General features: G+C 41.6%; 1 protein-coding gene across 1 annotated transcript in view; it reads right to left on the reverse strand.

Annotated features, from left to right (window-relative positions):
• Positions 1 to 22,879, reverse strand: part of TRPC6 (transient receptor potential cation channel subfamily C member 6) — an 84,226-nt gene that overhangs the window by 27,732 nt on the left and 33,615 nt on the right. Inside the window, exon 2 of the mRNA XM_062514470.1 lies at positions 568 to 1,342. Within this exon, the coding sequence (XP_062370454.1) occupies positions 568 to 1,342 (775 nt within the window). The remainder of the gene's footprint in view (positions 1 to 567; positions 1,343 to 22,879) is intronic.

Here is a 22,879-nt window from a genome sequence, read left to right on the forward strand (position 1 = left end):
TGCATTTATGAAATACTAAAATTTCTGTGTAACACTGAAAAAGCCTTTTAACTCTAGAGAGTTTACATATTACTAAGTACAAATAAGAAAGAAAGGTGAAGAAGTGAACAGAAATAAATACCAGAATAGCACATTAAAAAGGAGGACATTTATTTAGTATCCTCCTTGTGAATGAATGCAAAACACTGTAAGAAGTGTGAAAGCTTCAAATCCAAATATGAGAAACTAAAGAAAATGCAAAAGAGTTTAATAGAATCATGAAAATTGTCTGTCATAAGTGACTAAAATGTACAACTTTAGTCTCCCCCTCACCCTAAACCAGCTTCAGTCATGGGTTTGGAGGGCCTCCTTCACTCTCCAGCCTGATAGGAAGTAGAAAATCAGTTCACTGGCACATTCTACACAAGCAGCAGGAATTACAATCAGCAAATGGCAATAAGACATTCACAAAGATTTAAATCTTCCAGTAAGTTAAAGACTGTGTCTTTTCCCATATTATCTTGCTGATTTATGAAGGATAAAGTTTGCAGTTCTCTGTCTCCAGAAATCAGTGTCCCTTCTACTCACCTTGAACTCTTTTTCAATGTTGGCAAGCACAGCCAGCTCATTGCTGAGCTCTAAGGCAGTCATGACAGGGTCTTCACTGGACAAAGACAGGTAAGCAGGGCTGGCCAGCCCTTTGTAGGCATTGATCCTGGATCTAGAATGGCTGAAAGAGTCATGCTTTTGTTTCTGATTGCACTCACTGCACTTGCAGAAATAGTCGTGTGGCCTATCGATCCGAGCTCCTTTCCGCAGCAGGGTGTGCACGATCTCGTACTCATGGCAGTGAGCGGCCAGGATGATGGGTGTGACATCGTGGGAGAACCGTGTGCCGTCCTCATCGTAGGCATAGAAGTCATCGTGCTGCAGCTCCGACTGGCTGGGGCTCAGAGCCAGCCTCTTGCCTTCGGCGAACGCGGGGTGGCTCAGGATGGCTTCCACTATCCGAACGTAGCCTTTGCTAATGGCCAAAAGCAAGGCATCCCCCACCCGGGCCAGGTTCTCCTTCTTCAGCAGCAGCTCTGTGATCTCCAGGTGCTCATTGGCCACTGCCAGCTGCAAGGCGTTCTGTCCCATGTAGTCCACGCAGTTCACATTGAGCGAGGGACATTCTTCCAGCATTTTGCGAACCACTGGGATATTTCCATACTCGGCAGCATCCAGGAAGCGTTCCTCCTCCAGAGAGAGGCTGGTGGAGTGGTCATTGAACATGTAGGCTGGCCCCCGGCTGGCCTGCCTCCTGCCCTTCTCCCGCAGAATGGTCTGTCGCCGCAGGGCCAGTCTGTTCTCGCTGCCCCGGCTGCGTGCACACAGAGAAATTGTTAGTTCTTCTTTAGGCAAGGGCATATCCATTTTGAATAATAATAATTTATACAATTATCCTAATCCTATATTTGCTGTGCATTTTGAATGCAGCGCCGTAAGAAACCCTGCCTTCGATGCGCTTTGTAACCACTGTTACTACGCAACCTGAGAATTGGGAGCCAGCTACATTTTATTTCAACAAGAAGAAAAAGCTGTCATCAATCATCATTTAAAACTACACCTTTTTTTTCTTATTTTGTCCTCACAGCTCAGAGTGAGGACAAGCCCCGTTGTGAAAGGAGTCAGCAGTCATGTCATGAGAAATGAAGGATTGCTCAGGACAGCAGGGCACACAAAGATGGAAACTCTCTGAACTCCCTTCTGCTTCACAAAAGCAGTCAGGCTGACTTCACTTGCTCTTATTCTCTCTACTTCAGCAACCATCTAATTTACATTTTGGCTCTGGTTTCTACTCTTAACCCTCCTGATGTTTTTCTGACATCTATAATTGAATATTCAGGCATTAACTGAATCTGGACAAGATAAAAGCACATCAAATACATTGTATGGCATCTCTTACTCCCCATCTCTGCAATTCTTTCCATCATTACTGTTCATAATCTTGATATGCTATTTATTCTTTCACTCAGGACCCTGCCAACAAATCCTGCTAATTCTTGATTCATGATAGCTCTGAAATGTTGTCCAGTCTGCTACTACTGAAATCCTTAGCCATTTCCAACCATAATTATTAAATACCTCATTAACAATTATTTTGTGATTATTGTAAATAAAGTGAACATATCAAACTTAATTTTTCTGAGAAATGTTACAAAATCCACTACATTCTCTTTAAAAAGAAGAAAATCTAATTCAAACTTATTTCAGCCAAGTAAGATCCCAATCTTCAATAGAAATTAAATTACAAATAATTTTCTCTCCTAGAATTACTTGGCTAAACTACTTAATATTCCCCAAAACTTCATCTTTTTTTTTCTTTATGGAATTAGAAGAATTAGTAGCTTAATTATTCTTTACATACATATGCTCCAATACACCTCACTACATTTGGTATTTCCCACAAAAAATAACCATGACCAATATTTTATTCATTAAATACTAATAAGTATGAATTTAAATGTCAGTCAAAAAAATAGTCCTTTGTGACTCAAAGTTTCTTCACAAGAAGTAACATTACAAAGTATTATTTATTCTAGGTTGTTTAGATTTAGCTTTATATAAATTTCCTTTCTGCTTCTAGCCTTCTCTGTTATAGAGATACAGTCCTCTGCAGCACTGGAAATACTTCAAATTGCCTTAAGTATTAAATATAAATGAACCATTTTTCTGCAAGATAGTAATAGGTATGGAATGTGGAATATAACACAACTGGCAACAATAACTATTAAATACAGTTATTAGCTTCATTATCTGATATTTTTAATAAATATTTTCTCAGACTTGTTAGTAGGGAAGCACAAAATATTGAAATTAAGCAAAGAAATATTTAGTTTTATTTTTAAATTCATTTTGAAAGCAAACTTTTTTACTAGTGATGAATACAAATCATATGAACTGTGAATGTATTTCTGAAAAAAACACTGTATGAGCTTTATTTTATATTTATCCTAGTTTTCCTATGTATGTGTTGAATTTTGTGAGTTTGCTGAATTTTCACAATTCAGAGTATTCCTGTCGACATCACACCTTTAGAAGGTCTGAAAAGCAGTGTGAAGTTTTCATATACATTTTGTATTAATTTGCTTTTTGTATCAGAGAAGGTCCTTAGCAGTGTGAGGCCTTACCTACATTTAAGGCAGACTGACCTGGGCTTCAATTTAACCAACCAGACACAGAGTCCTGAGACCTGGCATACAAGGGTGCAGAGGGAGAAATCATGGCAAGGTTGCTCTCTACTATCTTATAAGTGCACCAGGTTTTCCAACTTTCTTAGCTCCACACTGGCTTCTCAGTTTTGAGTAAACTGATTATTTAACTTCAGCAACAAAATAATCTTAAATACAGAATCCATCCTATTGATCAACATGCTGCAAATTCCCAGTCTATCTTGAACTGCTTCTTTCTTCTGCGCAGCACCAATTACTGCTAAACATAATTCAAATCATTTACACTGAAGTTATTTCACAGAAGGACAGAATCACTTAGGTTGAAATAGACCTCCTAGATCATCAAGTCCAACCTTTGACTGATCATTACCTTGTCAGCTAGACCAAAGCACTCAGTACCAAGTGGCTGCACCACCTCCCTGTGCCATCTTTTCTGATGTTTAACAACCCTTTCCATGAAGAAATTCTCCCTGATGTCTGACTTGAACCTCCTCTGAACAGATTATAAACAGATAGTAAATTCAACTCACAAAAAATTGGAATATATTTTTTATACTTCTTCCAAATAATAAAGATGTGTTCAGTGTAGATTCAGATCTTAGTTAAACTAATTGTCAGTAACATCATTGAAATAAAACACATCTCTCTTTGTGCCCTGCAAAACTAACCCAGTATAAAATTATTTTGCTAGTATTTGATCCTTGAACAAGGAAACAAAGCCTTCAACAGAATCTTGGTCATTATTTTTTCCTGAGATGCAACAGCTTCAGCAGTGTGGGGTGGTTAACTGACCCAATATAATGTTTATGGGAACAGATCTTACTGTTTAAAACTGAGGCAAAGGAAACACTGAGTACCTCAGCCTCACCCGGGTCCTTTTTCACTGGGTCTACCAGCATAATCAGTCTGTGGTGGTGAACGGACAAAGCACACAGCCAACAACTGCTGTTCTTTAAATACTTCCTCTTTCATTTTCCAAGTAAAGGAAAGAGATTGTGTTTGTATTCTAGCAATACATTCAGTATAGTTTATCACAGCAAAGGGTAATCATTGCTAGTGAAGAATACTTAGAATTAGCACCTTTGTCTAGTACCACTTCCTCTTTCCTTGCCTGCATTTAGAAGAAAATTATTGCTTAAATGGGATATTAAATACATACATTCCTTATACAGTAGCTCATCATCTGAATTAAAACCTATCATAGAATGAAATAGAATATATTTTTATTCTTTGCTTGCCTGTATCACATGTCTGATGCAGACCTCTAGAATTTCAATGTAATCAATTTTTCCTGCATCAATGTATTTCATATGTATGAAATGAACATCCTGTTTTGTCCATTTCAGGACAGTTAATTAAATTTAAGGGTCTGTAGTTAAAACTGGTTCTTGCAGCACAAGACTATTAATATGTTTAATTGCAACACAGAAAGCTGAATTTTCTAGTTTATTATTTCTGCTTAATTAGATAGGGAAGCAAACATTACTTCAGGAACTTGTTTATAAAAGTGTAAGACACTCAATGGCCTCCAAGTGCAGGGAAAGGAATTTGATGATCCAAAAGAGTGTGTTCAGTCCTGTTATATTCTGACGTTCTTATATTTATTTTACATTCATGAAGGTCCTTCCAGTTCATTTTTTTCTTAAAGAGATGACCATGTCACAGGTACTGGCCACATAAATCTTATAGCCACTTGAAACCTCATCCTTTTTAAACTATAGTTATTGGTTACAAGACATTATCAATGTATTTTGGGCAAATGCAGTCTAAGGTACCATAGGTACCATACTCATTACTCCTTAGGACTGAGGAGCCAGCATGACCAAGGCTGGAATATTGTCATCATTTTGGATGCCATATTACAGGAAGGAGTTTACAAAATTAGAAATTAAATGCAAGAGAGCAACAAAGGTCATGAAGTTTCTACCATATTTTCTACTTGAAGCATAGTAAGACTGATTTTGTGAATTATATGGAATTGTACTCCACTTATCTCACTTCCACCCTAGGATCAGTAGAATTCTAGTATAAATTAGTCATTTTTATCTCCTCTGTAGATAAAGGAGAGACATTTCTCCTACCTACTTTATAAATGGAGAATCTATATTTTTCCACTGTTTCAAAGGGAATCCCAGTATATTATGTGAGAGGCCTCCTTTATTGCTTAGAATTTAACAGGAATATAGACTGCAGAAGGATGATGGAGTAAAGTCCTTTACAAGTACAGATATCATCTCAAACAATTTCCATTATATATTATATATTATATAGATTATGGATTATAGATTATAGATTATATATCATAGATTATATATTATATATCATAGATTATATATTATATATATCTTATTATTACGCAGAATCATTAACCTAATTTCCCCCCTATATTTTGAAATCACCAATGAAGATCTATTTTACTCAAACTGAGAAGCACTTTCCCCTGAAAGTAGTTACCTGCAAAGTACGAACTCATAGCAAACATATCCCCTCTCAACCTTCACCTTGCTGAGTGAAATTAAGCTTCTCTCATTTCCTGCTACATCCATATGGTTAAATCTCTCACAGAACAAAACCCTTCTTGAGTACAGCTTCCTAAACTTAAAATACAGCAATCCCTTGTGCCAGTGTTTGTAGTAAAATGATTAGTCACCTTTTTATGGTGCAGTACATATTTGGCTGTGTCTCAGGGGCATTTACATCCAAGAAATCATTTAGGCACTATGGATACTCCCGTGAGCCAGAATTCTGCATTTGCTGACTTTCCTTAATCAGGTGTCAGACAATGAGTCTCAGATTTATGAACTGAAAGAACTGTGCTGAAAGGACTGGTTTTGACCCTCAACTCCCTTTGAGTATATGAACTGTCATTATAAAGAGTTGTGAACCTGGGAGAGTTTGGGCATGGGAAACAACTGTGAGTATCCACAGCATTAGAATCAGAAGTAAAATCTTTTGTAGAAGATTCTGCAAAATCTGCTAGAAGCCGAACAAGTTTGCTTAGTGACAGATTAGAGACTTCATCTTTCTGTACTCACTTAAAAGAGCTAATAATACTTTAAAATTACGTTATAAGAGTAACCTGTTAATGCATTTAAACTTGAATTTTGGATTTCCTTCAAAAGTTTTTAACCTTTAGAAGAAGACTGAGCAACATTTCAAGAAATTAGAATACATAAACTCAAAAAAATCCAACTTTTCTACTACCTTCACGACCATGCTTTAGTAAAAGACTACACTGAAGTCCCTGACTTGCATACATTAAGACAAAACCAGACATAAAACCTGCTGTTCTCATTAAAAGAAAATAAATGCTTACTCATGTGCACTGCCAGCAATGCAAATCTACAGGCTGGAAACACAGCAAGGAAAAAAAGGAGGCTGGCAGCATCCTAAAGAAAAAAAGTCATAAATGTTCTCAGAGCAAACAAAATGGAGAAAGTTGTGTTGACACACTGGTTTAATCACAAACTCCTCAATGCTGTGAAGTACAAAAGTTTTGAAAATTGTCCAATCACTGTGACAATAGTATCCACTGTTTGTTCAAAGTCACGTACACAGCTGAAACAAGGTTGAAATCATTAGTAATCACTTCTGAACCAACTTTGTGGGGAAGCTTCCAGAAAACTTGAAAAGCCATGAGCCTATTTTTACAAACAGAAGGAAAAAGCTAAGCTAAATCAAAAATTTTCAAATTTAATTTTCTTATGCTATTGGTAACCTGACAATAATTAGCGATTAGATAGGAAGTAATATCAAACACAATCATCAGCACCAAACACCGAAGAATGAATCAGCTTAAAACTTGCTAATTATTTGGATTAGGATGTTCTGTACTTCTATTGTCCTTTATCACACTTCTATATAAAAAAAAATATTAAAATATATGTAGCATATAACATAATATTATATATAATCTGCCAAACATTTTATAAAATTATATCTTGATATACATAAAATAATAGCACCATATGTAAAAATAATATAAAGTCCATCACACTAGAGATAGGATGGGAGCTTAGACAGACACATGCTGTGAACCTCTATATGATACCATGCTAAGGGACAGAAAATGAAAGGCTGTAGAAAGTAAGATTAAATTGAAATGCTAAATGTAAAGATGGTAAACATCTTGAAACAAACATCTGAAAAAACTTGGGTTTTCCATTCTTTGGTGTGAGGATCCAAGGCTCCTCCACAACCCTTAAAAGCTGGTGGTGAATTATCAGTGACCTGGGGCTGAAAAACACTGTAAGTAACAGGCCAACCCCATCTGTGGACATGTACAATAAAGCTTACAAATAATCAATAATCAATAATCTTAGAAGCAAGAAAACCTCCTAATGAACATCCCTTAAGTATTTAATTTTGTAGCAGATGACAGGTATGAGTAAGATTATTTTTACTCTTGTGGGGTTTTTATCAAAAGATGTACATCTAACACACAGTATGAAATATGTCATCTTTAAGACTTTTATCTGAAATTTTGGTGAAAACTGATTTGCCTTCTTCAGCTGTCTGGAGGTCTTTCTGAGACCTGGACTGTCAAAGCTTTTTTTGTTTACAGACTTCTAAGGAGTATTTTCTCCAAGCTGATTGAGTATGTTGTCCAAATGCTTTTGTACAGAAGCAGTTAAAAACAATTATGTTTTAGAGAGTATTTCATCAATCACAGTTTGTGAACCTGGAAGGATAATAGTCTGACAAACATTTTCTTCAGGAAATAAAAGATTTTTCTATCTCTCCCGAAAAGTAGTTTAATGACTATTTAATGGATGATGGAGAGCAAGCACCCAATGTAAGGCAAACAACCAGTTCCTAGGTTCTTTATTTCAGTTATCATTCATTCACCCTAATTTTTACCCTTAGATCAGTAATAAAACCAGTGGGCTTATTACTGATGAAGTAGCTTCCAACCACTAAATGAGAATTACAAGTAAATAGAAGTATTTAGGGAAATGACTGGGAGAACAGTGTTCTGAATAAAAATGGCCTAAGGTGAAAAAGTAACCTGGAAAACTGTAACCGAGTCAGCTTACAGATTTATCAGGAACAACATATAAAAGGTTATAGCACTCAGATTGCTAGAAGATTTTAAAGAGGGGCATGAGATTTAAATTCTTTCCTAAGAGACGAAAAGAGAGAAGAGAGTGCTTTACTAGCACAGAGGATTTTACACACCACAATTGCAAAGCAAAGCAGAGTCACAGACCATTCTGAGTTGGAAGGGATCCACGAGGACTACTGAGTCCAGCTCTGATGTAAACAGCCCATACGAGGAACAAACCCACAACCTTGGTGTTACTAGCACCATGCTCTGACCAAGTGAGCTAATCCCAGGGTCAGCATAGGACATAAAGCAAGGCAGATGACATGAAGAAATGGGTTGGGACTGCTTAGTATGGACTGTCAAAAGATATCCTTTTCTTTGAGGATTAATAACATTTTAAGCTTTAAAGACTTCTATGGATCTGGATTTTGTAGGTCTGAAGATTTAGTTGTACCTGAGCACATTCGTAATTTCATGCTGGCTGCTGAAAACATCTGACAACAAACTTTAAATATAATTTTTGAAGCCTAATTTTAGTGCCAGTACTGAAAACCTGAATTTGTATTTTCCAGTAGTTGATCTTGCTCAAAATGGTGTCTATGTCTGGAAAACAAGCCCCTTTCTATGTAAAACCTGCTCAGACATTTTTCCTCAACTTTAAAAAATGTTAAATGCATTCACCCTCTAAAACACACTTTAATTAAAGCGCAATTGCCTATTTTCACAACTTATTTGATCAACGTGCAATCTCAACTCTGAGGTTGTTTAAAGATAGGAAACATTTTTCTGCACAGTTTCCTGCAGAAGATGGCAAATACTGGTGTGTACCCACCAGACAGAACACCTTATTAAGCTTGGTGCTTGATAACACCACTGTTCTCCTCTATACCCAGCATCTAATAAAAAATACAGGATTCTCTGTTCCTTACATGTTTTTTAGGAAGTTCCTCTTGGTGCCTCCTGTATAACTTAGTTACATCCTCTGCCCCTCTGGAGGCATGCAATCCAAAGTTCACTTGTTTAAGAACAGTAAAACAAAGATCAAAGAGTCATAATAATTCAAATTAAAGCTAGTATTTTATCTTCTGGACGAGGCATAAAAAGGAAAATTAGAAGAAATGAAATATAAAAATGAAATGAAATATAAACTATGACTTAGCATAGTTTTACTAGATGGCTACTTTGCTAATTTGTGGTTTTTATTTGAATACCCGAAGTACATCACAGCCTTCGCTGACATGTGTTTATAGAGGTATTCTACTTGCATATGCCAAGGGGTATGTTAAATTCTGTATTTCTACAGTCTTACACATTGCCATTTTCAGACAAAGCAAATAATTCTTCATTTCTGAAGGTTTCTATATGGCCTTGTATTTGGGGCTTAAACAATTTATATAGGTCTATCTGAGCTTGCATGTTTTGTAAAATTTACTGTCTTGTGCCTTGTTCACTCCTCAGTTACCTGGCAATGCCCAACTTTGTCACTGCAGCTGCTGGTCCTTGTTGAGGTTCCTTCTGCTAGCCCTGGAACTATTTTCCCTTTAAGAAACTCAATTTTGTGGTCAGGTGCTTTCTGTCCATTTCAAGCCATGCCTTTTGCAGATCTATCAGTCCTGTGCAGTGCAGCTGCCTGCCAGCAGTCTGCTGTGCCCACCAGCTCTGGTGAGTGATGGCTTTCATTACTCACCTAGCTGCAAGGTGACTGTCAGGAAGACTACTGAAGACAAAAATTGCTAGGAACCTGCTTGCCCCAAGCAAGCTTCCCCTCTCCACTAAGTATCACTGGCCTTTCTGTCTTAATAAGCCACTGGAGTTAGCAATTCAGTAATTCCAGGCCTGACTTGATCTGAGACAGCAATTTAAGAATCAGTTGTTTACCCAGATAGGAGCCCCCTGAAAAAGTACATCCACTTCATATTAGAGTCACCACTGAAGTTTCCATAACTCTCTTATCATTATTCATATCATAAGACTACTCTCGATGATTTGTAGACTAAATCACTGAACCTAACAGGTCATGTTTTTTAAAATGAAGCTGAAACTTTGTTCAGTTGGAAGGATCACAATCGATATAGTGGCTGTAACACAAACACAGCTGTCTGTCTACAACAAACATGCCTCTATAAACAGAACATTATTACATTAGCAGTGAAGAAGCAGACATCAGGACCCTAGCCCTTGTTACTTTCTTAGAGTTCTTTAGGAATGAAGTGACAAGAAATCAAATAAAAGCAAAACTCACTTTTATATCTCCTGGAACATTGTGCTACTGTGTTGCACGTGCTTTACTGCTGTGTCCCGCTGGTTATAAATAAAAGCACTTTAAATAAAGTGTGGATACTTGTACCAATGCTAAAACTGGATACAAATAAAGCAAACTTCTATTGCACACAAGGCCATGTGTTGGTCCTCAACTGTCGGAAACCCTGAGATTCCTAAAGAGAAAATATCTTTTAAACAACAGAGACAAGGTTCAGTGTTTTATTTCTCCAAATATTGTTACACAAAATGTTGATTCCACAGAGGGACAAACTGAATTTCTTCTTTTATTTTCAAAAGGATAAAGCCTAATTTCTATTCAACTAAACAGGTTAATTCCTGTACTGACATAATTTATACAGTGCAGTGGTTTTTCTAACTGCTTCACAAATTAGGTCAGGATGCTGTTTCATGTGCATTCTTGCAGAAACACTCCAAATCTTCTGCTCTGCTTTGGCTGCTCATGGCTACTGTTGTACCATGTAATTCAGACAGATGTGCTAGGATATCTCCAGTTTGACCCCAAGCAAGGAGCTATCTAAATGAAAATTCAAATTTCTGAAATAAGCAAAATCCTCTTCTCTCCCCACCCCTCCAGAAAAATGCTTGCTCTAAACCCAGCTCTCCAACCCAGATTATCCTACAGATGCAAACCCTTGTGCTGTCCCCTGGTAAGAGGCAGTGTGAGAACAGGAATCAGTGGCAGAAAGTGAGGAGAGAAGGAGATTTGATTCTAGCACCAGTCTGTACCACCAAGACTACTGTCTACAGTAGTCACTCAGACACAACTGTTTGTTTTCCTTTGTATTTTCCCTTTGTTGAACCACCCTACTCCGAGCTCTTACTCAAAACAATAGGCTACAAAATAGGATGCAAAATAAAGGGGATTTTTCTTTAAACCAGCATTTTATGTTCACTCATGAAGTGATCTATCTATGATGAGGGCAGATAATCTAGAAGACAGGGGAACAGCAGAATCGACAATTTCATGTGGATTTTCTCTATCAAGCTCTGGGTTGTGCTTTCCCATTTCATGAGCACATAAACAGAACCCGGGCATATTAATCATATTTAGACCAGTAAGAGTGGTCCTTCAGCTGAAAGAACTGGAAAATGCAAACGTGAAAGACACTACACCTCTAGTTTTAGTGAATCCTAAACAGAAAACAGGTTGAAACCTATGGGTCCGGAAGGGGGGCCACGTTATTTTCTCAGTATTTGATGCTCTCCCATCCACTCATTGTCTACAGTTCACAAATAGGATGCCTGCAGTTGGCACCCTGCTCTGATTCCAAAGGACTGCTCATGCACAGCTCTCTTGCTCACATTTCTGAGTCATCATAAAGCCATCAGCGAAGAGCTACAGAGGATCCCAGAGATTGGTTGGGAGCTGATAAAGATCAGAGACCCATTTACTTACACACACACATACACACACAGCCCTTCAATCTAGAGAACATACGGCAATGCACTGACAGAACATTATATTTAAACCAATCTGGAGAAACAACATCACCCTTTTAGAGAGTGCATTTTTTTTCTGCCATGTCTTCTTCAACTTTGACCACAAATAGGCATGCTTTCAAATAGTACTTGAAGGGAGAGCTGAGTGCTTATTATGCCTATCCTCCTTTCTTTTGTATATATTTTTTTTTTCAGGAACAAGTACAAGCAGAGCCTGTATCTTATCCCTACAAAAGAAAGTGAAGAAAAGGGAGCAGGAAGTGCACTAGGAGACTACTGACTCAAAGCACAGCAAAGGAGGTGCTCCCTCATACTTTGCAGTTAGTACATGCAACCTGCCACACAATGCTACAGGTGATAAAAGTTAACTATAGGCTCAAGGGGCAACGAGACAAATTCAACCAACAATAATCCACAGCTGGGATTGAACTGCTTTGTTTATATACATATATATATTTAGACATAGAATCATGTGCATACCAAATAATATATAATTGTATATAGATGCCTAACTGAAAAGGCATTCTTGAACCATTCGCATGTCTGTAGGTGTTTGCATAGCCTACAGCACATTCCAAAAACTTCTGTTATAATCTATTCCATTCTCAATAGTTTGAGAATAATATTTGTATCACATAGATGTGCCCATGCTGTAAAAATTTAACTTAATAAAAATTAATTTTTATGGAAATTTTGTTATGCAAACTTGAGTACGGAGAAAGATTATTACATTAGGCAACAGGAAGGTACATCTATATACTAGAGACAAAATTAAATTTGTGTTGCTCATCTGAGTAAAGCCACAATTTATCAGAGAAACATGGAATCTGATTTAGTACAGTGGTAATTTAGAGTTATTGGATTAATGTTTATAAAAATCACTTCACGCCTAAGAGAAAAAATTAGACTCAAGAGGTTAGTGTAAACAAATTTAAGGAGTTGAAACTGTCCTGAGCTACAGACTTTCCTGAAAATTTGAAGAACGCAAGCTTTCAGACAGCTGATCTTAAGTTCTTCTATGATAAATACCAATGTTTGAAATTAAACAACAGTTTTAAAAGACAGTAACATCTATGTACAATGTACCAGAAAGACAGGGGAATCAACCATTAATTGATTAGCTCTGTAGCAGCCCATTCTTCATCAGCCAGTCCAGGGCTGAAAGGTCCAAGTTCAATGGCACAAGCTCTCAGTGCTGCTGCAAGAGCCTATAAACTCCCCAGCAATACTGGTGGGTGTACTACTGGTGCCATACACCATCCTCTAAATCTCATTCCTCTTGCCTTTGCAAAATCTTATACAACTATGGCTCACAGCTAGAGAACAACATCGATGTAAGCCTCATGATTCTGATGATCAACTTCTTCCTACACGAGTAATTAGCTGTAAAAACACAGCCAAGGAAAACTTCCCACTGCGTTCTCCCAAACTAGTTTGAACTTCAAGTTCTTTAAAGTACCTGACAGCACAGTGAGAACCTTTTCCTAATAGCTCCCCCTCATCTGAATAGCTCACACCATTGTGTGTGAAACATACTTTGCTAGCATATCTTGACCTTTAGAAGGGAAAAAGCAATAGATTTTTCTTGTACATGGGGTTTCAGTGTAATAGGATTTAATCTCATTTAACAGTGCTTCACTATTTGTAAAGCTGAATACTGCTGGGACCAGGTGATTTAGAAATAAAGGCAAGAAACCTCAGATACCTAATTTAGGATAACCAGGCAGTTCACACTTTGTGAAACTATGGTTTCAGGCTGTTTGTAGTCAGGGAAGTGACACTATCTACAGACACTAGTTCATATTCCCAAAGCAAAGAGTAATGGCTGGAGAAATAGGGCCCTTGAGTACAGTTACACATTGATGAGATCCGGAAAAATCCCAGCTGTGGAATTGCAGATGGCCACAGCTGAACACTGTGGGTAGGTGTAGTATGTCAAAGACTGCTTAAATCTGTGAAACAATTAGTAAACTAACCTAGCAGCCTTTAGTAACACCATTGGATGCAGTATTTTGTTCTGCTTGCTAGAATGGGCAGATCTGTAGAGAATGTGCAGAGGTACAAGAAAGATTGTTTGAATTTTGTTGACCAAAAAAATGGAAAACAGAAAGAAAACTCAAGGAGTGCTGGGGAAGGGTATATTTAAGTCATGCCTCAGATATGAAGCAATGTCCTATTACAGTCCTGAGGCATTAGCCTTCTGATAGCAGTGGAGTTGCTACCAGAAGATGTTTAAAAATTAATTTAACTTCAGCTCACAATGTTGTCACATTCAGGAAGACATTTCAAAAGCAGAGAAACTCCACATTGAATAGCATTGCTATTCTTCAGCTTATTTTAACTGTGCCCTTTACCACATCCATTTTCATTCTGCTGGGGTTTTTTCATAAACTGAATGCTGCTTACTGACACATGTGTTAATTAACCTCATTTGTGAAATGCTTCTCCCCAAGCACTTTCTTAACTCCTTCATTTATTTTTAAACCAACACTTATAAGAGACAATATTTTCACCTACTTTATCCATATTCAAAACCTGCCAGAGCATATTAATAAATTGCTTATAAATAATAATATACAATAAAATTAATATACTAGGAAAAAAATGAAAGACACCACAACATTCTTCCCAATATTTTGGGTTCTAGTTTCATGCGTAAAATTAAAGATATTTAAGGCACTGATGCGCTTCACATGGTTTGAACCTAGAAAATAGCTATTAATAACAATCAACTGAACCAGACCAGGCAGAAAAGGCATCCTACTTAGAAATTCTTCAGGGAATACATACAGTGAAAATGTTGTGCACACATTACAGGGAGATTCACCAGATTCCAGCTGACAGATAATTAGCTACTCAGGTAGTCAGGGCTCAAAGCCCCTTGCCACGTAATTGTAAGAATAAATGTAGAGGTTTTACCCAAAAATAAATCCAAACCAGATAAAATTAAATATAAAAAAAAGCTAATCTACCATTTCTATTTCTGATTCTTTAAAATACAAATGGCAGGTTTAGTTTCCCAGAAAACATGGTACATATTTTTCAGGATGTAGGACAGCATTTGTCTCTCCTGCCTATGCTATTACCGCTCTTCAACTTTCTTTTACCCCTGAGACATAAAGAAGCCCAGCAGTATAATAAAATCACCCTTCTGACAGAAACAGGCTGCTGGATTACTCCAACCTTAGCTCCCTTCCATTGGGAAAAGATCCATCTATGATTTCTTCTTGGTTTCTGGAAATTGGCCAATATCCTATTTCATCTTTCACTCAACACCATTTTACCACAGCTAATAATCTCCAGCAAGGAATCTTGTCAAGTGATTTTTTAAAAAAATAAGGCATATCACTTACCTCATGCAATATTTTTATAGCACTTAGAAAGGACCGCAAAATTAACTAGGCATGCTCCCTTGTTTTCAAACCTTCCAGCTATTGATGGATAAATCATTGGTTTTCAGGGATTCTCCAATTCTTCAAACCATAGAAACATCAGTGCAATGTGCTTTAATTCCACATTGGAAAAGAATATTAAACAAATGTTTTATAAATGTTTTAGGACTGTTTTAGAAGTTATCCAATCAACCTATTCAACTACTTATTTCACATTATTCAAGCTGTTAGATAGTCCAGGGTCACCATGAACTGCTTTTTCTACCAGTGAGCAGAGAAAGTGATATATCCCAAAGTCTAGTCCCCAGTTCATTATGCCAATAATGAAAATCTCCTCACAGACTACCTGCACACTGCCCAAAGAAAACCTTTCTACAGAGATGCCCGATATCTCTGTATACGAGATAAGCAGCAGGAAATGATCTCTGCTCTGAAAATCAAAGTGAGAGCATTCCAGCACTTAGTACTAAAAGGAAAACAATTATCAAATTAACTCATTTGAACCTAAAACTGTGCTGAATTTAGCTTAAAGTTGTTTGTGTCCCGTGTAACTGTTACCCTTGCCTTAGTCTCATTGCTGCTTGATGCTAGAGTGGCAGCTTTAGTAGGAACCACAGACAAAACTAGATTTCCATCTTGGTTTTGAAAAGACAGGTGTGTGCTAGGGAAGATCAGGGCTTTCCCTCTGAATTAGTATAATTTTGGAATTAAGCGTCTCTCAGGCAAAGATATGGGGATAGGAATAACAGTTCTTTACTAATAAAAATTAGATAGATAGAAAGATAGATAGATAGACAGATAGATACATAGATACATAGATACATAGATACATAGATACATAGATACATAGATACATAGATAGATATAACAAGGCAAACAAATCAACAACAAGGATGAAATTACCACCAAACAGACCAGACCATGACCGCAGTAGCAGTTCTTCTGGCTGTGCACACCTTTCCTTTCCCCTCTGGAGCAGTTCCCATCCCACTGGCAGTCAGTGCCAGCAGCTCCCGGGGGCAGGGACAGATGTGGTGATCCCGGGGGGCTGCGGGAGCGCTGGGGGCGATGGAGGCTGTGTCCCCATGGGAAGGGCGGAGGAGAGGCTCTGCTCACTGGTCCTTGGGGCGGTGTCGGTCCCGGTGCTCCAGCAGGATGCTTGGAGGTGCCAGGCTGAGGCAAGAGAGCGCCCGAGCAGGGAGGTGCGGGGTTCCACAGCCAGAGGAAAGGTAACACCAAGCATTGGCATGGCAGGCGAGGTTTTCCAGCTGCCATTCTTGTCCAAGCCAAACAAGTGGGAGAGAGCGACTGCCTGCAACTCTCCTTTACCTGCCCCCCTGATCTCACAGTCTTCCCCCTCCTCAACCCCCCCACCCGCCCTGAGAGGGAAACTCCAAAAAGGGACAGGGAGCCTCCCTCTATCACTAGCCATCTTTGCATGTCAATGGGAAAAAATTCCAGAGAAGAGAAGGGAAAAAAAAAAAGAAAAAATCAACCCCCACCATTACCCACCCTGATTATTTTTTCCATACCAACATGCTACATCAAATTAAAATCTTCAAATTATAGACATCCATACAGTTACAGATACAGGCACAGTACCATAGGTAGTTCACCCTAAAACAAGGTCTCCTTGGGGTATGCATCTGGCCTTTCCATCCCTTTGCATCACCCACCAGGTACAACCCAGTCCTTGAGCGAAAACCACCCCCCGAATTAGATTGTCTTTGCTGGAGGCAGAGTTCACCCAAACAGTTTTTCCTAGCATACCTCTCATGTGCACCACTGGAACCTTGTCCCCATCTGGTGTTTTCAAGGGCTCAGACTGGGCAGGGCCTGCTCGATTAGTGGAACCTCGGGTGTTCACTAACCATGTGGCCTTTGGTAGATTAATCTCCCAGTTTTTGAAAGTCCCCCCACCCAGTGCCTTCAAGGTGGTTTTAAGCAGCCCATTGCACCGTTCCACTTTCCCAGCCACTGGTGCGTGATAAGGAATGTGGTACACCCACTCGATGCCGTGTTCTCTGGCCCAGGTGCTTATGAGGCTGTTCTTGAAATGAGTCCCATTGTCTGACTCAATTCTCTCAGGGGTACCATGTCTCCAAAGGACTTGCTTTTCCAGCCCCAGGATGGTGTTGCGGGCAGTGGCATGAGGCACAGGGTAGGTCTCCAACCATCCAGTGGTGGCTTCTACCATGGTCAGCACGTAGCGCTTGCCTTGGCGTGTCTGAGGCAGTGTGATGTAGTCAATCTGCCAGGCCTCCCCATACTTATATTTGGACCACCGCCCCCCATACCAGAGGGGCTTCACTCGCTTGGCTTGCTTGATGGCAGCACACGTCTCACAGTCATGGATAACCTGGGAAATACTGTCCATGGTGATATCCACCCCTCGGTCTCGTGCCCACTTATAGGTAGCATCTCTGCCTTGGTGACCTGAGGCATCGTGGGCCCATCGAGCCAGGAACAACTCTCCCTTGTGTTGCCAGTCTAAGTCTATCTGTGACACCTCTATCCTTGCAGCCTGATCTACTTGCTCATTGTGTTGGTGCTCTTCATTAGCCCGACTTTTGGGGACATGGGCATCTACATGACGGACTTTTACGGGTAGCTTCTCTACCCGAGTGGCAATGTCTTTCCACTCATCAGCAGCCCAGATTGGTTTTCCCCTACGCTGCCAGTTAGCTTTTTTCCATCTTTCCAGCCAGCCCCACAGAGCATTGGCTACCATCCACGAATCAGTGTAAAGGTAAAGCTTTGGCCACTTCTCTCTTTCAGCAATGTCCAGGGCCAGCTGAACGGCTTTGAGTTCAGCAAGTTGACTTGATCCACCTTCTCCTTCAGTAGCTTGTGCAACCTGTCGTGTGGGGCTCCATACGGCTGCTTTCCACTTCCGGTTCATCCCTATGATGCAACAGGAAACATCGGTGAAAAGAGCGTAGCGAGTTTCATCTGCTGGCAGTTGGTTGTATGGCGGGGCTTCATCAGCCCGGGTCACTTGTTCTTGCTCCTCTTCGTCAGTGAGACCAAAGTTTTCACCTTCTGCCCAGTTTGTAATTATTTCCAAAATCCCAGGGCGATTCGGGCTTCCCATACGGGCACGCTGTGTGATGAGGGCGATCCACTTGCTCTATGTGGCATCGGTGGCGTGGTGTCCTGGTTTACAATACAAGATATATATTCTATTACCATCTGAGAAGGGTGATCATCCTTATCTCTGTGGGAAATGTCTTCTGTTGATGGGCCATTAAGTCCTACTGTATAACTGATAAGATTACATCATCCCACTGGGAGATGCTCCAGCCAGGAGGATGAGACAAGCCTTTCCTACCTAGATAAAAACTGAGGTTTAGAACGCCAAAGGCAGCCTTTTTTGACTGGATTCCAGAGGAAGAACCAGGCTTTTTCCACATCATCGCTGGACCCTTTGGAGGAAAACTGCACCAACACCCTGACTGACAGGTTGTATTCTGACTGTCAGTGTTTTGGGTTTTTTTAATTATTGCATGCATTTTGTTTTTCCTTTTTCTCTTCCCTATTAAAAATTGTATTACTGACTTGAAGTCTCACAGGTTTTACTTTTCAAACCAGTACACATGGTGGGTAGAGGGAACCTTCCCTTTAAACATCCACCCCAGCACTGGTAGTCGGGGTGCCAGGAGGAGCTGTGCTTCTGTGCCAATCACCTCTGAGGCAGCTTGAACTCCTTCATAAGCAGCCAAGATCTCCTACTCTGTTGGGCTGTAGTTGGCTTCAGACCCTCTGTAACTTCGGCTCCAGAATCCCAGAGGTCGGCCTCGGGTCTCACCAGGTACCTTCTGCCAAAGGCTCCAGGACAAGCCCTTGTTCCCAGCTGCAGAGTAGAACACATTCTTCACCTCTGGTCCCATCCTGACTGGGCTGAGGGCTACTGCATGAGTGATCTCCTGCTTGATCTGGGCAAAAGTTTGCTGCTGCTCAGGGCCCCAGTGGAAATCGTTCTTCTTCCAGGTGACCAGGTAAGAGAGGGCTCACGATCGGGCTGTACTCAGGAATGTGCATTCTCCAAAAGCCTATGGCACCTAGGAAAGCTTGTGTTTCCTTCTTGTTGGTTGGTGGAGACATCACAGTGATCTTATTGATGACCTCAGTGGGGATTTGGCGCCGCCCGTCTTGCCACTTTACTCCCAGGAACTGGATGTCTCGGGCAGGTCCTTTGGCTTTGCTTTCTTGATGGTGAAACCGGCTCCCAGCAGAATCTGGATGATCTTCTCTCCTTTCTCAAATACTTCCATTGCCATGTTCCCCCACACAATGATGTCATCGATGTATTGCAGATGTTCTGAAGCTTCACCCTTTTCCAGTGCAGCCTGGATCAGTCCATGGCAGATGGTGGGGCTGTGTTTCCACCCCTGGGGCAGTCGGTTCCAGGTGTACTGCACGCCCCTCCAGGTGAAAGCAAACTGAGGCCTGCACTCTGCTGCCAGAGGAATGGAGAAAAATGCATTGGCAATGTCAATGGTGGCGTACCACTTTGCTGCCTTGGACTCCAGCTCGTACTGGAGTTCCAGCATGTCCGGCACAGCAGCGCTCAGCGGTGGAATCACTTCATTCAATGCACGATAGTCCACAGTCAATCTCCATTCTCCGTCAGACTTGCGCACAGGCCAGACGGGGCTGTTGAAGGGTGAGTGGGTTTTGCTGACCACCCCTTGGCCCTCCAGCTCACGGATCATCTTGTGGATGGGGATCACGGCATCTTGATTTGTCCTGTACTGTCGGTGGTGCACTGTGGAGGTGGCAATTGGCACTTGCTGCTCCTTCACCTTCAGGAGTCCCACTACAGACGGGTTCTCTGACAGTCCAAGCAAGGTGTTCAATTGCTTAATGTTTTCTGCCTCTACAGCAGCTATTCCAAAAGCCCACCTGAGTCCCTTTGGGTCTTTGTAATAGCCATTCCTCAGGAAGTCTATGCCTAGAATACACGGTGCCTCTGGGCCAGTCACAATTGGATGCTTCTGCCACTCTTTCCCAGTCAGGCTCACCTCAGCCTCCAGCAAAGTCAATTCCTGTGATCCCCCTGTCACCCCAGCAATAGAAACAGGCTCTTCTCCCACATGTTCTGATGGTATTAGGGTACACTGTGAACCAGTATCAACTAATGCCCTATGTTTTTGTGGCTCTGATGTGCCAGGCCATCGGATCCACACCGTCCAAAAGACCCAGTTTTCCCGTGCCTCTCCCTGGCTAGAGGCAGGGCCCCTCTAGCCCTGGTTATTATTTTCTTCCTGGGCATACATGTTGGAGGTTCCCTCAAGGGGATCTGACAAATCATCCTCCCTTTTGTAATACCCTGCATCTTGGTTATGGGAAGTTGAGGCTACCTTCACTTTAGTGGAGCTCCTTTGGTTAGTGTTTCCCTCCCTGAGTTGACGCACCCGTGCTGCCAGGGCAGAAGTGGGTTTCCCATCCCACCTTCTCATGTCTTCCCCATGGTCATGTAGAAAGAACCACAGGTCAGCTCGTGGGGTGTATCCTCTCTCCCTAGCTGGGGAACTTTGGGCTCTACTTTGGGGTCTGTGACTCACACTGGTGCTGCATTGATCTTCCTCATCTCCTTCCTCATCCCTCTCATCTCCTCCTTAAACGCCTCTTTGAGGTCCTTAACCATGGCAAAGACTTGAGCCTGCATCGGGCCATTGATCATACTCTCAAAATTTCTGAGCCTATTGGCAACAGAACCCACTGTCTCGTGGTTGGTGTCAGCATTAATGGCTGCAATGAATGTGGTGTATTGAGATGGCCCCAGGTGTGCCAGATTCCACAACATCTGCCCTGTGCACCTGACCTTGTCGGGGTCATTGTCATGTTGTCCACCCCTCCCAAGGAGTATCTCCAGTACTGCCACTTCTCTCAGCTGTTGGATCCCCTCCTCAGCGGTTTTCCAGTGCATTCTATGGTGGTGCTCCTGCATTCTCTCTCTATGGACAAACCTCTCTCTTACACTCATTAAAAGCCGCTCCCAGAGGGAAAGGGGGCCTGGTTCCTTTACGAATACGTAATCCACACCTGAGTCCTGGGTCAGGGGTCCCAAATTCCTTGCCTCAGTACCATCCAGCTGCACACCTATACCCATAAGGTCCTAGACCCGCAGTAACCACGTTGTAAAAGCCTCACGGCCCCTTCGTACAACATCTTTACGCAGATTACGGAGACTCTCGTATGACAGGGACTCGGTGATGATCTCAACCTCTGGCTCCCCTGCTGGTTGTGAGGGCCCTGCTTTCTGATCCTTATTATCCAGGTGCTTTGTTTTCATCTTAGACTTCCTGGTTCCCACAGGGGCAACTGCTGCTGGTTTGTGAGTACCCTTGTAGTTCAGCTGGAACCTGGTGAGATGTAACATCTGTGGGTTCCACTGCTGCACCATCAGGTTCTCCCTCTTTAAGGCAGGGGGAGAGTTTCTCAAGAGCTGGGGAAAGGTACTCCTTCAGCATTTGGCCCATCTCCTTCACTAGAAACCCCACCCACTCTGGATGGTTCCTTTCTGAGGTGAGCTCTGGGGCAGTCAGGCTCAGGGGGAGAATCCCTATTTCCTGGGGTAGGTATCAGGGTTGTTATCCAAGTCAATCTCCTCTTATCTCTGAATGTTAAACAGAACAGGCATATCAGCAACACCAGCTACTGTATATTATTATTAGCACTTAGAGAAGATTTAAACCCTTCAAAAACTGGTAGAGTAGACCCAAAAACTGGGTGAAGGGTTGGGAGAAAATTTCCCCTGCTGTCACTTCCTCACAGTAAGTACCATTATTGAAGTAACTCCAAAAACATATAGTTAGAGTGTGATAGCCCTGAATCCATGTGCCCACCTTCCAGAGGAAGTTAAAAATTCATGTGTCCTGGTTTTACCCTGAGGGGAGGGCACACTAGGAAGATTTTCTCCATGAGAACTTCCTCTGTGAATTGATGGGACCAATTGGAGGCTGGTTTAGTTGTTGACAGCCTGAGAAACCAATTGGAGAAGTCAGTTTGCTCCATGAATCACATCTGAAGCAAGTAAACACCAGGAAAGCTCTCTTGCATTTCCAGCCTCTCACAAGGTAACACCGACCTGGCCCGGGCCCACTTCCAGTGTGGCCCGGGCCAGGCAGGAGCAAGCTTCGGAGGCTGCTGGGCCCTGTCTTTAACCCGGGGCTCCAGTGGCGGAGGGGAGGAGAGCCCATTGCTGGGATCCTCGCCCTTTTCCCGGTGTGTCCGTGGCTCGGGGGGCCCTGCCCTGCCCTGCCCCAGCTCGGAGCAGCCCTGGGGTGGCCGAGCCCGCCCGGCCGCCCTCACGGGCTGGGGGGAGGCAGCCGGGCCCGGTTCGGGAGAGCCCCCAGGGCTTTGTGTGCTGGGCAGGGCAGAGGGAGAACCCCCGGGCTGCGGCTGGAGCTGGGGGCGGGCAGCGCCGGGGGAAAGCCATGGACACACGGCCTTGGCACCCATTTCTCCTCTGCATGGACTTCGCAGTTTTCATCCTGCCCCTCCAGCGTGGCCTGGGC

The sequence above is a fragment of the Cinclus cinclus genome, chromosome 2 (assembly GCF_963662255.1).
Source record: "Cinclus cinclus chromosome 2, bCinCin1.1, whole genome shotgun sequence".
In the NCBI taxonomy this organism is placed as follows: Eukaryota; Metazoa; Chordata; class Aves; order Passeriformes; family Cinclidae; genus Cinclus; species Cinclus cinclus.